At 38.2% G+C, this 17,303-nt stretch overlaps 2 protein-coding genes across 2 annotated transcripts; both read right to left on the minus strand.

The window, feature by feature from the left end:
- Positions 1–1,305: 1,305 nt before the first annotated feature.
- Positions 1,306–6,097, minus strand: LOC134863766 (uncharacterized). The gene is made up of 6 exons (XM_063882444.1): positions 6,011–6,097; positions 5,757–5,856; positions 4,147–4,240; positions 3,956–4,034; positions 3,584–3,654; positions 1,306–3,502 (listed from the first exon to the last, which is right to left on the minus strand). Exons 1-6 carry the CDS (start codon positions 6,095–6,097, stop codon positions 2,515–2,517), a joined length of 1,419 nt encoding a protein of 472 aa, XP_063738514.1. The 3' UTR covers positions 1,306–2,514.
- Positions 6,098–8,644: 2,547 nt separating this feature from the next.
- il4r.1 (interleukin 4 receptor, tandem duplicate 1) lies at positions 8,645–15,716 on the minus strand. The gene is made up of 10 exons (XM_063881336.1): positions 15,478–15,716; positions 15,331–15,395; positions 15,133–15,241; positions 14,790–14,941; positions 14,497–14,639; positions 14,187–14,349; positions 12,944–13,037; positions 12,753–12,831; positions 12,379–12,449; positions 8,645–12,297 (listed from the first exon to the last, which is right to left on the minus strand). Exons 1-10 carry the CDS (start codon positions 15,489–15,491, stop codon positions 11,310–11,312), a joined length of 1,878 nt encoding a protein of 625 aa, XP_063737406.1. The 5' UTR covers positions 15,492–15,716; the 3' UTR covers positions 8,645–11,309.
- Between the last annotated feature and the right edge of the window lie 1,587 nt (positions 15,717–17,303).

Here is a 17,303-nt window from a genome sequence, read left to right on the forward strand (position 1 = left end):
TTTTAACATTACAGCCATGAAAAGATAGTGTCTTCATTTTAGTGGCACTGAAACAGTGTTCTGTTTCAGGAGATGATATTACCATACTGTTTGTGTTGCCATTAAGGCAAAAATGTTTAAGGGACTTTTATTTTGACAAGCTGTCGCGGAGTTTGGGGTAAGAAACGGCCATTTTCCTGTAAAGTGGAAAGTAAACAGACAGAATCTATACAGGTCAAATACATCAGTTGTTAGCACTAGTTGCTTCTAGTGTCGTAAGTACAAATTCATTGTTATGTTAATAAGTTAATGTTAAAATACTGTTTAAAAAGGAAAGACTACACATAGGTACAACGTTTTATTTACATATATTTACAACTATATTCCATTTATGCTAAAACAGTCGAACTTTATTCCTTTGTTACAGTTTTCACTCTGTCATGTAAGATGATGTTGGAAGCCACAGTAAACAGCAAGTTAACGTTCACTACGACTTGACGTCATTTTGCATCAGAGTTAGCTAATTGTAGAGCTACAGTTGCTACACTGCAGTGAGGACAACACACTGTTTTATAACTTAATAAACATTAAGCCATGTTTACATTAACACAACACTTTGGGAGGTCAAGTAGATGTATCTGTAGGTTGAACCAATTGTCAACTTAACTCCAACAAGTCCGTTCTCTTTGAAAGCCCTAATAACTTTTTTCTTAAATATTCTTTTCACCCAAAACCATTGTCATTCTTATACCCAGTTTCAACAGAAAATGTGTTAAATTAAGGAAGTACATTTTAGGAAGTCTTAATGCCATCTTTCACAAGTTCCTTCAAATGCGATAAAGAGTAGCTAAGCACTTGGTTTTTATTATCATTTGCAGATATACATACGATGTCCTCTGTCACAACAACACAACTGACATAAGGAGAAAATTGCATGTTTTAAATTAAAAGCAATGTTCCTTTAAAGCACAACTCCAGCTCATTTGAACATCTTTGTTTCACTTATTCCACCATTTCAATGCATAATGATCTGTACTTACAGTAAAAAGAGTTCATGTAAGTTTGCATATTTGCTGTGACGGGGTGTGTTTCTGTGCAGGTGGCTCAGCAGTTCCAAAGAAGAGCAATGAGGAAGTGATTTCACAACCCTGAATAACCAGTATCAGAATCAAAATCAGAAATACTTTATTTATCCCAAACTGCGAAATTGTTTGATTGCAGCAGTGAAATACAAAAAAGAAGAAGTATAACAAATTACAAATAATTAGAGCTAAAATTAAATATGAGAAACATACAAATGCACAAATAATGCAGTGAAATGGAATAAGTAAATATAATGTAAATGTACAATGTTAAGTTTCAAGGTGTGCATGTTATGTCCAGTTCACAAGAGAGGCTATGGATCAGTGAGTTGTCTGCCAGCCAGGGGGGAATTATTGTAAAGTGCAGTGGGAAGGAAGGTTCTCCTGTATCTGTCCTTGTGACAGCGGAGCTGGAGCAGTCTGTTGGAGAAGGAGCTCCGCTGTCCTTCCAGCTCCAGGTGGAAAGGGTGGGTGGGGTTATCCATGATGGACAACAGTTTTTCAGAGTCCTCCTCTCCACCACAGTCTCAAAGTTGTCCAGTTTGATGACGATGACAGAGCCAGCTTTCTTAATTAGTTTTTACAGTCTGCTGGTGTCACCGGCTCTGATGCTGCCCCCATAGCAGACGGCAGCAAAGAAGAGTGCACTAGCAACAACAGACTGGTAAAAGATCTCCTACAACTTGCTGCACACATTGAAGGATTTCAGCTTCCTCAGGAAATAGAGTCGGCTCATCCCCTTCTTGTACACAGCGTCAGTGTCAACACCTGCTCATTATGATGGATGACTTGTTTCAAACACAGGGTTAATTTAATTGTCCTTAAAAGGCTTGGTTTTAGCTCAATTGGGTACATATACTATATTCTTATGATGACAGCTCTGGTCAAGTCAAGCTCAGACAGAATGAAGTAATCTGCAGTAAATACTCATTTGTTAACTCAATTTTCACAAGTCTTACTTTCGATACAAACTTGGTGGTTAAGTAAGCTTTACAACATTTCCTATGAACCGAGTGAGAAACAAAAGATGTGAGATACGGATAAGTGAGGTGGTTTTGTTTTTAACAAGCTTCTCTTTAAAACTCAAAACAAGTGCATTTAGCTTTTGGATAAGAGACTTTACATGTACATTTCTTATAGACAAACTTGCATATTTAACTAAATCAATACCATACAGTTGCAACCATACAAATTAATCATATCAAATGCTCTGAAGGTGCAACGGTTTTTTGCTTTTTCTGTTTTAGAATGCAGCTTGTCCCAAAAGAAGCGTATCCTGAACAGCCTTTAAAATAGTAATAGTAAAAACTTAAACTTTAGTAATCTTAAGGTCTAATACCCTGATGAAAGTCTGTAACATCCTCCCTCTTTTTTGTGCTTTCTCAACAATGTCTCAATATCATTTAAACAAGGAGAAATGTAACACAAAACATGAATGCATAAAAACAAAGTGCTAAACACTGTGATAGTCACTGTCTGTGATGATTGGCATTGACTGGTCAGCAGGGATCACGGCGAGTAACTGTCTTTGGAGGTTGGGGGGACACTGGACATTGTTAATAACTCCTGAAGCAACAGGTCCTAAGAAGCTCTGAGGCATCTTGGGGAATGTCTCCTCTGGATATTTGTTTAAATGGTCCTCTTCCTCGCCTCTTTTCTCCTCTGTAAACGAATAACAAGGCTGCTCCACCAGACTCTGAAATGGCTGGTAGTCGTCGTATACTGGTGGTAGGCTCTGCAAGCCTGCAGGTACAGCGCCGTAGGAGGGGTTTTCATCACATATAATCGGCCCTTTTGTTGCATCATGGATGGCTTCGTCAAAGCCCTCACTGTCAGACTTAACTCCGGACATATGATCCCATGACGCTATTGTGTTGGTTCCACTAGACACTGAGGACAAACTGGAGTCTTCCGCATGCGAAACACCCCAGGAATCTGCATTGTTCTGCTGGTATGACATGTCAATTGGCATAAGAGATGGATCCTGTGGTGGTAAATGAAAAAGTGGACAAGCCAGTGCCTGTTTGTCAACACAGGGTACCATGGTGCTCGTATTATGAAGGTATTCAGAGTCACAAGGAATTTCAGCCTTGACATCAGAGCAGTCCATCACAATCTGATGTGCAAAGTTGGGAAGTAGGCAGGAATAGGTTTCATTGTCAAAGCTATATGATCCAACACTTGTATCTTCAGCTCTGACATCACAGGGTTTGTAGGGAGTGGAGGGCAAACCACTGTCTTTGTTTGTTTCTGTGAGCGCATTGGTAATCAAAGGCGACATAGGGCGTATTTCAGGGAAGGCTAAACCAAGAGCATCCTGAACTCTGGCTATAATGTCAGCGGGTTCTGTATTAGCATAACTAAGACAAGAAGAGCCAGTATTGATTCCGCTGCTTTGCAGAGGGCTCCCACAGCTTGGGTCTTTCAGTGACCACTCCAACCTGAAAACAGAGAAATGGGTTGCTTAAACTGCCGATATAACCATAGAAATATTGAAGGAAATCTTCAATAGCCACACTAACCATTTGCTGTCCTCTGTATCGACGGAGTCTACCCAGACAGAAGAGATGACTAGCGGGGCAGGCTTCAAGACCTGAAACAAAGCAGATGAAAACAAACAACAATTAAGATCTGATCGAGCTGTATCTGCTAACTTTGCAGGCAAATATACTTAGCACCTTTCAGCTATTGTTAAATAGATATATATACAGTACATACAGTACACCGATTATTGCACTTCTTTATAACATAAAATCCTGTGATTTAAACAACCACAATTGTTTATTATTATTCTGTGACATCATTCTAAATAAGGGTGAAAATACAAAGAAAACCAATCTAATGCATGCTCTTTTCCTACCTTAAAACAACAAATAGATCACTTTGTAACTCACCTCTTGCTCACTTGAACGCATCGGCAGTAGTTTGGGATTTGGACATTTGGCGGCTGTTTCCAACCACTTAGTTTTGAGCCTAAAATTGCACAAATAAATACACACAAATGACACAACACAACAGGAGATACAGTGTTAGACTTTCAAAAAAACTCACAACAACACAATATCTTTTTTTCTGTACCACTTACTTTATACAACAGCCATACAAAGCAGCGCTGATGATGATAGCAGCAATACAGAGGCTGATGACGATAGTCACGGCTAGGGAATTCGAGGACATAGCTGTAAAAAAAAACATGTGTATCAATTAAGTTTAGATATGACTCCATTTTTGTACAGAATACATGCAGCAGAGATACATTAAAGAGGCTCTTGTTTGCCTGTAAATCTGCACCAGCCATGTGTTTTTTGTAACAGTACACAATGTGGGAAGATTCAACTGTTACAACTCAGCAGCTGTAAGCATAATCACGTCTTTAAATCGTGATTCAAGACTTATTTTTATTGGAGTGACTGCATCTCATTACAGAAATGCTAATGAGCCTAATATCCACCAGTAATGTTCACTCACCCTGGTTTAAAGATGAATTAAATGCATACATTGATACATTCTGTACACAGATTCACACATGACTTTATTTTGACTGACTAAAAGGAAAATGGTAGAGCTCCAAATCTTCCACTGCCACTGGGTGCACAATACCACATTAGGAGATGCAAGAGCACATCCCTGTAGAATACTTGTTCAAATGAAAATAGCTGGCAGATCCTGGTTAAAATCCAAGACATGGAAATCTCGGAAAAGACCAAATCGGAAGGATTTCACCAACGCAGATCAACTGTAACATATCCAGCTGCTGTGTGTTTGAGTAGCAATCTAGCAGGAGTAAAAGCTGTTGTGGTTCGACTGAAATTTTTTGGTGGATACACTATTAATCATACTTTGTTCTTTCATACTTCAAACTGCATTTAAATATGTGAAATTGCATCAGAACAACAACATGTTCATTATTTTGGAACACATTTCAATACACATAAAATACAGTTTACAGTTGAGATTTTGAAGGTCTAAGAGTACATCATATATTTCACCTTACAAAAGAAATATGAATATGCTGAAGTTATCACGTCTAAGAAATATGCAGTATAATTAAGCTTAAAAAATAAATGTATAAATATATATTTCACTTACGGGTTGTGAATTCACACTCTTGACTGCTGTCGCTGAACTTGTTACTCCAGGTTGTGAAGCTTTTCACGCTGACCCAATATGTTGTACTTGGCGCCAAGTCTTTTTTATATATCATCATGCTCATTTTAAAAACATTTCTTCTCAACAGCTGCCATGAACATGATCCAGTCAGTGACTCCAAATCCATATCAGATATAGATAAGACACACCTCTTTTTACTGGTCCAAATTCTATTTGATAAAAAAAAAGGACTTTCTTTGATTAATTGTATTTTATTTTAACCATCTTTACATGTCCCAAAGACTCCAATTTAATGCTTGGATTATTATATTTAAGGTTTTTATTGCATGCTGACTTATTCACTGATCTTATTGCATGGGTGAATTTATAGTTGTGTAGCCTATTGCCTTCAGTTGTGAGTTTTTTTTTTAACAAACATAAGCTTATTGTGTTTTTACACATTGATGCTGCAAAACAACAACACAAGTCATTGAACAACCTGCCTCAGATGTATATAATATGAGGAGTCAATGTTAAACAAAACGAGAAACCTGATGTCTTTTCGGACAATACAAAACACCCCTTATATTAGTGATGGGCTCCTACCTGTGTGCATGGCCCAACTCCTGAAGAGTGTAGCATCTTGGTCAATGCTCCATATATGACGAGCAGCATGTTTCCATGGGATCTGGAAGATTTGTGCTGCCTGTTGAATAAAATACAAAAAATAAGGACCGGACATTATGCCAATATTAATCCCTGATTATTTATTCTTTATATAAGGATTTGATGTACAGCAAAACTGTTTGCACCCAGGTGTGTGTGCATGTGTGGGATGATGGTGAGGTAGAGGGGTCTACCTGGTCCAGCCAGCTGACTCCCGGATAGTTGCCAGACTCAATCTGTTCCTCCAGCCATGGCCTCAGCCTCAGCCGACCTGGGTGCATACTGTAGTCAAAGCTTCAGGTATGCATAAAGGTAGAGAAGTGTTACCAGTAACACAGGAGTTTCAGCAATAACAGAACTTTTCCCAGGAGTTCAGTATAATCAGAGGTTACCCAGGGACACCCAACCCTTCTCTGCAGGTGCATCTCAATACATTAGAATATATTGAAAGTTCATTTATTTCATTAAGTCAATAAAAAAAATTAAAATCATTTATTATATCGATTCATTGCACACAAAGTGAAATATTTCTAGCCTTTATTTGTTTTAAACTTGATGACTACGGCTTACAGCTAATGAAAACCCAAAAATCAGTATCTCAGAAAGTTTGAATATTACATAAAAAAAACGATTTTTAATACAAAAATGTCGGAATTCTGAAAAGAATGTTCATATGTATGCATTCAGTACTTGGTTGGGCCTCCTTTTGCATGAATCACTGCATCAATGCGACGTGGCATGGAGGCGATCAGCCTGTGGCGCTGCTGAGGTGTTATGGAAGCCCAGGTTGCTTTGATAGCGGCCTTCAGCTCATCTGCATTTTTGGGACTTGTGTCTCTCATCTCCCTCTTGACATTACCCCATAGATTCTCTATAGGGTTCAGGTCAGGCGAGCTGGCTGGCCAATTAAGCAAAGTAATTCCGTGGTCATTAAACCAGGTCTTAGTACTTTTGGCAGTGTAGGCAGGTGCCGAGTCCTGCTGGAAATGAAATCAGCATCTCCATAAAGCTTGTCAGAAGAAGGAAGCAGGAAGTGCTCTAAAACCTGCTCCCCAAATCATCACTGACTGAGGAAACTTCCCACTGGACTTCAAGCAATGTGGATTCTGTGCCTCTCCACTCTTCCTCCAGAGTCTGGGACCTTGATTTCCAAATGAAATCCAAAAGTGGCTTGACACGAGGAATGCGACAGTTGTAGCCCATGTCCTGGATATGTCTGTGCGTAGTGGCTCTTGACTCCAGCCTCAGTCCATTCCTTGTGAAGCTCACCCAAATTGTTGAATGGCCTTTTCTTGACAATCCTCTCAAGGCTGCGGTTATCCCTGTTGCTTGTGCATTTTTTCCTACCACACTTTTTCCTTCTACTCAACTTTCTATGAATATACTTGGATACAGCACTCTGTGAACAGCCAGCTTCTTTAGCAATGACCTTTTGAGGCTTACCCTCCTTGTAGAGGGTGTCAATGACTGCCTTCTGGACAACTGTCAAGTCAGCAGTCTTCCCCATGATTGTGACGCCTACTCAACCAGATTGAGAAACCATTTAAAGGCTCAGGACCCCTTTGGAAGTGTTTTGAGTTAATTAGCTGATTAGAGTGACACCATGAGTATTGAGATGCTCCTGTGATCTTCCAATCACAGACATCACAGGTACGACAAGCTCTGCTCCTCCAATAACTTTCCTCGATGCTTATAGGTGGCTCCTCCAATTACAGGAAATGCTGTACAGTATGACTGCATGTAAATTGTATTCATCCTTTTCCTGCTCTTCTACATGCTGAATTGTGCACTCATCGTTCGTTCAAAGTCACCTGCTTGGTTTAGGTCAGTGCTAAAAAAAAATTGGTTTTCCATTAAGTTAGCGGTAGTAGTGAGGTAGTGTGTTTTCATGTAAGACCACCAGATGGAAGCAGAGTTAACACTGCACATACTTTTAGCTTTCCCATGTTGAAAGCATCTGTCTTGTCCCCCATTCATTTGATTAAAGTTGTTTTGCTTGAGTGAATTGTATTTATTTAGCTTATACTGGTATCCTAATGTTTATCCATGCTCTGATCTGTCTTTATTTGTATTAGTAGAGACAGTGTAATGTTTTTTTATTGTTTGTTGATTGTCATGTACCTGCTCAGGGAATGCGTGAGGGGATGAGAGGAATTTACTCTGGAAGGAACTTTGGGATTTTAGTTTCGTTAACCATTTGCATGCACAATAATCTATAACACTACAGGAAATAGGGCCTCTTTTCTTGCAACAGCACTTCTGAAGTTTGAACTATGTTTTTTTTTTAACATTACAGCCATGAAAAGATAGTGTCTTCATTTTAGTGGCACTGAAACAGTGTTCTGTTTCAGGAGATGATATAACCATACTGTTTTATAACTTAATAAACATTAAGCCATGTTTTCCTTTGTTACAGTTTTCACTCTGTCATGTAAGATGATGTTGGAAGCCACAGTAAACAGCAAGTTAACGTTCACTACGACTTGACGTCATTTTGCATCAGAGTTAGCTAATTGTATAGCTACAGTTGCTACACTGCAGTGAGGACAACACACTGTTTTATAACTTAATAAACATTAAGCCATGTTTACATTAACACAACACTTTGGGAGGTCAAGTAGATGTATCTGTAGGTTGAACCAATTGTCAACTTAACTCCAACAAGTCCGTTCTCTTTGAAAGCCCTAATAACTTTTTTCTTAAATATTCTTTTCACCCAAAACCATTGTCATTCTTATACCCAGTTTCAACAGAAAATGTGTTAAATTAAGGAAGTACATTTTAGGAAGTCTTAATGCCATCTTTCACAAGTTCCTTCAAATGCAATAAAGAGTAGCTAAGCACTTGGTTTTTATTATCATTTATCATTTGCAGATATACATACGATGTCCTCTGTCACAACAACACAACTGACATAAGGAGAAAATTGCATGTTTTAAATTAAAAGCAATGTTCCTTTAAAGTACAACTCCAGCTCATTTGAACATCTTTGTTTCACTTATTCCACCATTTCAATGCATAATGATCTGTACTTACAGTAAAAAGAGTTCATGTAAGTTTGCATATTTGCTGTGACGGGGTGTGTTTCTGTGGAGGTGGCTCAGCAGTTCCAAAGAAGAGCAATGAGGAAGTGATTTCACAACCCTGAATGACACCTGGTCATTATGATGGATCACTTGTTTCAAACACAGGGTGAATGTCTACTCACATCTGTTTATAGTACACACATACATATATATATATATATATATTATACACATCTGCCATACATATCTGTTTATAGTACACATATCTATATATTATACACATCTGCCATACATATCTGTTTATAGTACACATATCTATATATTGTACATATCTGCCATATACATCTGTTATATATAATATATGCATCTGTCCATACCTCCTCATTCAACAGTGTAAAGTATTTAAATACTCTCAATGTATTCCACATATGTATATATTTCACATCCTCAAATCTGTATTGTTGATATTGTAAATATTCTTCTCTCTATTTGCACTATTTTATTTATCTTATTTGCACCATGTATGTTGAGTTGTTGGAGGAGCACGCGACATAAGATTTTCATTGCCAACATATACGCTGTATCTGCTGTGCATATGACAAATAAAACCTTGAAACCTTGAAACTTAATTGTCCTTAAAAGGCTTGGTTTTAGCACAATTGCGTATATACTATATTCTTATGATGACAGCTCTGGTCAAGTCTGAAGCAAACTGTGCAACAAAAAAATAAACAAAGTCAGAAAGGGAAGTGTGACTGCATTATTCTGTATCACTGCCAACATTTTGACAGGCAACCCAAGTTCTGGCTATAAAATGTCCATCATAAATACACTGAAGGATCAAAAGATTTTCCTGTCTGTATTCTGACCTCATAAATTATATATCATGTGTTACCTACCAATGTACTGTATGCAACAGGTTGTAATGATAATCCTTTCTGTCCCAAATATCCAGAAAACAACAGCTTGAATGTTGACTATGAGGTTTCAAGGTTTCAAGGTTTTATTTGTCATATGCACAGCATATACAACGTATATGTTGGCAATGAAAATCTTATGTCCCATGCTCCTCCAACAACTCAACATACATGGTGCAAATAAGATAAATAAAATAGTGCAAAAAGAGAGAAGAATATTTACAATAACAACAATAAAGATTTAAGGATACATATGTGGAATACATTGAAAGTATTTAAACACTTTACACTGTTGAATGAGGAGGTATGGACACCATTAAATATAGAAGGAGCTAGAGAAATGACTAACTGTGTGAACAGAGTCTAAGATCTGGCACTGTGGCGGAGTGAAAGCCGGAGCTTTATGGCAGAGGAGATTGGACTGCTTGCAGCTGGCTGCCTGACTCCTTCACACCTGTTTTCACGAGGGGGAGAGGGAGAGGGTGCAGGCTGGGCAGAGGTAGAGGCCATGGGTACGGTCGAATAGCCAAAAATCAGCTCTTATCGTCTATTCTCATCTACTATACCTTGACCTTTGCGTGAAATGTCACGGGGTTAAGGAATAGTGGATAGGAGAATTCAAAAGGACTTAGGAAAAGACACTGCAGTGCTTTGAGAATCCGACTGCACTTACACTATCCCACATTTCAGTAAAAAAGTAACATTCATATTTCTCTTTTTGATAGAGTTGCATTTTCTCCTTTCCTTTCATAACGGAAGGTCCAGTGTTTCCTAAGCTAAAGGAGGTTATAAAGGAAGTTTCAGAGCTCCTTTCCTATCATCTAGAGAATTCCAACAGCTCTTATCATGGGTACTTCCGGGTCATTTCGCTCCGTTAGGAACCTTCCTAAGATAAACTGACTATTCGACCATAGGCTACCCCATGACAAAATTAATCATATCAAATGCTCTGAAGGTGCAACGTTTTTTTTTCTTTTTCTAGAATGCAGCTTGTCCCAAAAAATTGTATCCTTAACAGCCTTTAAAATAGTAATAGATCACTCACCAGGGAGGGAAATAAGGGTACTGAATATACTTATATTGCGTGTATGCTTTTGTGCATGCGTACATTCGTATGTAAGTATGTGTGCATGCATGTTTATAAGTATATAGGATTAAGTTTTGTATACGTATGTGCAGGTGTACGTCTGTATCTGCTTGTGCATGTAATGCCAATCTAAGTTAATGTATATATGTATAATATTTGCTAATTACCGGGTGTATGTACATGCACAATATACCATGAATTTATATAAGTTTAATTTAAAACGATATCTGTATCTGTATACATGCTCTTTTCTGTTAACATGAATTAATCAAAAATAACAATAAAAAATGGTTCACAAAAAAATAGTAATAGTAAAAACTTAAACTTTAGTAATCTTAAGGTCTAATACCCTGATGAAAGTCTGTAACATCCTCCCTCTTTTTTGTGCTTTCTCAACAATGTCTCAATATCATTTAAACAAGGAGAAATGTAACACAAAAAATGAATGCATAAAAACAAAGTGCTAAACACTGTGATAGTCGCTGTCTGTGATGATTGGCATTGACTGGTCAGCAGGGATCACGGCGAGTAACTGTCTTTGGAGGTTGGGGGGACACTGGACATTGTTAATAACTCCTGAAGCAACAGGTCCTAAGAAGCTCTGAGGCATCTTGGGGAATGTCTCCTCTGGATATTTGTTTAAATGGTCCTCTTCCTCGCCTCTTTTCTCCTCTGTAAACGAATAACAAGGCTGCTCCACCAGACTCTGAAATGGCTGGTAGTCGTCGTATACTGGTGGTAGGCTCTGCAAGCCTGCAGGTACAGCGCCGTAGGAGGGGTTTTCATCACATATAATCGGCCCTTTTGTTGCATCATGGATGGCTTCATCAAAGCCCTCACTGTCAGACTTAAATCCGGACACATGATCCCATGACGCTATTGTGTTGGTTCCACTAGACACTGAGGACAAACTGGAGTCTTCCGCATGCGAAACACCCCAGGAATCTGCATTGTTCTGCTGGTATGACATGTCAATTGGCATAAGAGATGGATCCTGTGGTGGTAAATGAAAAAGTGGACAAGCCAGTGCCTGTTTGTCAACACAGGGTACCATGGTGCTCGTATTATGAAGGTATTCAGAGTCACAAGGAATTTCAGCCTTGACATCAGAGCAGTCCATCTCAATCTGATGTGCAAAGTTGGGAAGTAGGCAGGAATAGGTTTCATTGTCAAAGCTATATGATCCAACACTTGTATCTTCAGCTCTGACATTACAGGGTTTGTAGGGAGTGGAGGGCAAACCACTGTCTTTGTTTGTTTCTGTGAGCGCATTGGTAATCAAAGGCGACATAGGGCGTATTTCAGGGAAGGCTAAACCAAGAGCATCCTGAACTCTGGCTATAATGTCAGCGGGTTCTGTATTAGCATAACTAAGACAAGAAGAGCCAGTATTGATTCCGCTGCTTTGCAGAGGGCTCCCACAGCTTGGGTCTTTCAGTGACCACTCCAACCTGAAAACAGAGAAATGGGTTGCTTAAACTGCCGATATAACCATAGAAGTATTGAAGGAAATCTTCAATAGCCACACTAACCATTTGCTGTCCTCTGTATCGACGGAGTCTACCCAGACAGAAGAGATGACTAGCGGGGCAGGCTTCAAGACCTGAAACAAAGCAGATGAAAACAAACAACAATTAAGATCTGATCGAGCTGTATCTGCTAACTTTGCAGGCAAATATACTTAGCACCTTTCAGCTATTGTTAAATAGATATATATATACAGTACATACAGTACACCGATTATTGCACTTCTTTATAACATAAAATCCTGTGATTTAAACAACCACAATTGTTTATTATTATTCTGTGACATCATTCTAAATAAGGGTGAAAATACAAAGAAAACCAATCTAATGCATGCTCTTTTCCTACCTTAAAACAACAAATAGATCACTTTGTAACTCACCTCTTGCTCACTTGAACGCATCGGCAGTAGTTTGGGATTTGGACATTTGGCGGCTGTTTCCAACCACTTAGTTTTGAGCCTAAAATTGCACAAATAAATACACACAAATGACACAACACAACAGGAGATATAGTGTTAGACTTTCAAAAAAACTCACAACAACACAATATCTTTTTTTCTGTACCACTTACTTTATACAACAGCCATACAAAGCAGCGCTGATGATGATAGCAGCAATACAGAGGCTGATGACGATAGTCACGGCTAGGGAATTCGAGGACATAGCTGTAAAAAAAAACATGTGTATCAATTAAGTTTAGATATGACTCCATTTTTGTACAGAATACATGCAGCAGAGATACATTAAAGAGGCTCTTGTTTGCCTGTAAATCTGCACCAGCCATGTGTTTTTTGTAACAGTACACAATGTGGGAAGATTCAACTGTTACAACTCAGCAGCTGTAAGCATAATCACGTCTTTAAATCGTGATTCAAGACTTATTTTTATTGGAGTGACTGCATCTCATTACAGAAATGCTAATGAGCCTAATATCCACCAGTAATGTTCACTCACCCTGGTTTAAAGATGAATTAAATGCATACATTGATACATTCTGTACACAGATTCACACATGACTTTATTTTGACTGACTAAAAGGAAAATGGTAGAGCTCCAAATCTTCCACTGCCACTGGGTGTAGAGAATGTGGTTGGGTGCAGCAATTAGTGTGCTCGATATTATAGTGGAACAGCACAGAAGAAAACACAGAGTAAGGAGAGTCCATTTATGGCTAATACATCCATGAGATATCAGACAAAAAACACGGCACAGCTGTTCAAACGCCTTGTTATTCATTCCAATGAGATCAATGTGTCTGCAGTGTGGGCCCGAAGTGGACGGCTTTTTCCATCAAAGTTGACCTTTTTCTTTTTGGGTTGTGAAATGCAATAAAGCTCTCTGACGCACAATACCACATTAGGAGATGCAAGAGCACATCCCTGTAGAATACTTGTTCAAATGAAAATAGCTGGCAGATCCTGGTTAAAATCCAAGACATGGAAATCTCGGAAAAGACCAAATCGGAAGGATTTCACCAACGCAGATCAACTGTAACATATCCAGCTGCTGTGTGTTTGAGTAGCAATCTAGCAGGAGTGAAAGCTGTTGTGGTTCGACTGAAATTTTTTGGTGGATACACTATTAATCATACTTTGTTCTTTCATACTTCAAACTGCATTTAAATATGTGAAATTGCATCAGAACAACAACATGTTCATTATTTTGGAACACATTTCAATACACATAAAATACAGTTTACAGTTGAGATTTTGAAGGTCTAAGAGTACATCATATATTTCACCTTACAAAAGAAATAGGAATATGCAGTATAATTAAGCTTAAAAAATAAATATATAAATATATATTTCACTTACGGGTTGTGAATTCAAACTCTTGACTGCTGTCGCTGAACTTTTTACTCCAGGTTGTGAAGCTTTTCACGCTGACCCAATATGTTGTACTTGGCGCCAAGTCTTTACCAGTTATTTCATAGTAATACAGTCCACCAAGTGTACTTGGTTTGATAGAGATGGATTTCTGGTAAGGAAACATAAGGAAAAAAGAAAAGGTAGCACAGTTTTTATAGTTTCTGTAACTTAACAGCAACTTGACATAATTCAAAGTCCACAAGAAAGTCACCAGGGGAAATGTTTGCTTATACAGTGCATCTGACATTGCTCCTACATTTGCTGTGTCTCCTTTTATATGGTAAGTGACTGTAGAATACAAAGTATCCCCGAAGTGGTCATTATAGTTTGTCTTCCACTTGACTTGAACATTCCCATTGGATTCTTCGACAGAGACGATTATTGGGGCTTTGGGTTTAACTGTTGAATAATAGAGACAAGGAAAGTAAGGGCAGGTTATTTCCTATCCTCAAGCCAGTTTAACATTTATTCACTGCTTTTCTGAATCAGTATATTTCTGAGGGCTACAGATTAGATTTACAGACTCTTTTTTAGAATAAATTAACTTACCGGTGTTTTTGATGTCAATGATTTTAGACCCCATGGTTTTGTTTCCTTTGAAAACTGTCGTTATATGATGCTCCCCGTATACAAACATCATGTTGTGAATAGAGCAACAACACTGTCCAGCATCACACTGATCGAAAATGCACTGCTCCTGCCTGTGGAACACAACACAACAAACATTACTTTTACAAGGGGAAATTCTGCTCAAAATGATGGCCTTTAAGGAAGAGGGTTGGGAACCACTGCCCTATGAATCCTGAATCGGAATCGACACTTTTTATTTATATGAACTGTAGTAAATCCCTATTGTTTACATTGGATGAGTGAAACATGCTAAACATCTCACTTGCTCGAGTAGTTGTTTTTTAGAATCATATGGTATCCAGTGCAGTTTTGCGCTTCAAATTGGCAACGCATCAATATATCGTAGTCGTTGAAACAGTCAAACGTCAGTCCTGAAACATACATATCACCAATATATTAATTATGAGGATGATGTATTGCATATATAACATAAACACACTCTCCAATATACGTAGCCTACCAGAGAGAGCTGTTGCAATATTCCCTAAAATAAGCAGGACGAAATACATCCTGTCGCGAACTCGCCTGAAATCAAACAGAATAGCAGCGTTATTTCAATGATAGGAATACTGAAGTGACAAAAACAGTTTCCTAAAACCCAGATTACCTGTTTGGCTCCATTTAGAAACGATGTATTCCACTTCGATTTGACAAATACTAAACCAATTTAACAGCAACGACCCATTTCGTGGGAACGTGCTGCGTGTTTGCAGTGTAATGCCGTAGCCTCACAGGCTTCCTGATATGGAAAACTGTTACGGGAAATGTTGCACCACGAACTCAGTGGAAATGCATCCCCACTCCCACTTCCTCGAAGAGTTCTCTGTGAGCAAGTCTCTCTTCAGTTGACGTCTGATCTCTGTGACATATGACTACTTTAAATGGAGCTTTTATTGTTGATGATTTTCACCGGGGAGATGTTAGTTTTAGGTTTGATATTGGACAAACATTCACTCTGCTCTTTTGCCTAAGTAAGAGGGCGGTAGGCTCATATCCGATCCCTCGCTCCTAAACAGTTTCATGTAGGGACCATGAATATATTACATTTTCAATGTCACAAAACCACTATTATTTTATATATCATCATGCTCATTTTAAAAACAGTTTTTCTCAACAGCTGCCATGAACGTGATCCAGTCAGTGACTCCAAATCCATATCAGATATAGATAAGACACACCTCTTTTTACTGGTCCAAATTCTATTTGATTTGAACAAAACAAAAAACCTTCATTTGATTGATTTGATTAATTATATTTTATTTTAACCATCTTTACATGTTTTCTGACCCAAAGACTCCAATTTAATGCTTGGATTATTATATTTAAGGTTTCTATTGCATGCTGATTTATTCACTGATCTTATTGCATGGGTGAATTTATAGTTTACTGCCTTCAGTTGTGAGTTGATAGTTTATGACAGATTGCTCCACTCAAACAATAAACAGAAAACAGAAAACACTTCCTATTAATTGTTGTACCTTAATAATGATATATAACAATAGATATATAGATATCGAATCGATGCCCTAAAGATTAGATAAACAATAATAAGAAGAGCTACACATGTGACAAAAAGTTTTTCCTATATAACAAATAAAGGTTAATTACATACCAGTTACAGTATGGAACCTCTGACAGGCAGAGACCACAGACAGGCCTATCGTATGGGCTACCAGCGAGGAAACGCATAGGACACACTCCGCCATCTAGTGGACATGTTGTGAATGTGTTCACATGCGACAAAAAGTGACATTTGTCAGTTTGACCTGTAATGTTTGAATTTAACTAAATACATTTCCCCAACTTGTGTGCCAAATCAAACCAAAATCAGATAAACCAGAGAGACCACAAAGCTACAGAAAGCCTTTTTTTTTTTAGTAGGGAATAAGTACAAGCTTAACTGCCCTATCCTAGCTTGTTCAGAAAAGTGTATACAATCTGAATTCTATTGAAGAGTATATATTTAGTTTTTCTGTCTGGGTGAATGCTGCCACATGGATTAAAATTACTTCACATAAATACATTTTGTTTTATTCTAGCCTTTATTAATAGACAACAGGGACAAACGATAAATACTGGTTCCAGGAAAAAAATCCCCATCTGGTAATGAACCAGTGATGCTCTACTTTCAATAGGCAATATGCATCCCAAGGCCATCAAGATGCTCTGTCACTTTTGAGTGCCCTCCAATCTAATTTGAATCACTGCTCCACGTCTGCTTGTCTGCTGCTACCGTGTGTGTTTTTTCAAGGGTGTTAATGTACGGGATAAGTTTGTACAGTGTCATGCCAAACAACTAAAAATAGCAGTCAACAGATATCATGACCACAATGTTCTGGATCTGTGAGTAAAATAGAGAGTGTGAGATAAAGATGGTGTTACATTTGTAAAAATGGAACTGGGAAAAGAGATAAACAGCTTGAGCTTTGTACT

Source organism: Eleginops maclovinus, chromosome 4, assembly GCF_036324505.1.
Source record: "Eleginops maclovinus isolate JMC-PN-2008 ecotype Puerto Natales chromosome 4, JC_Emac_rtc_rv5, whole genome shotgun sequence".
Lineage (NCBI taxonomy): Eukaryota > Metazoa > Chordata > Actinopteri > Perciformes > Eleginopidae > Eleginops > Eleginops maclovinus.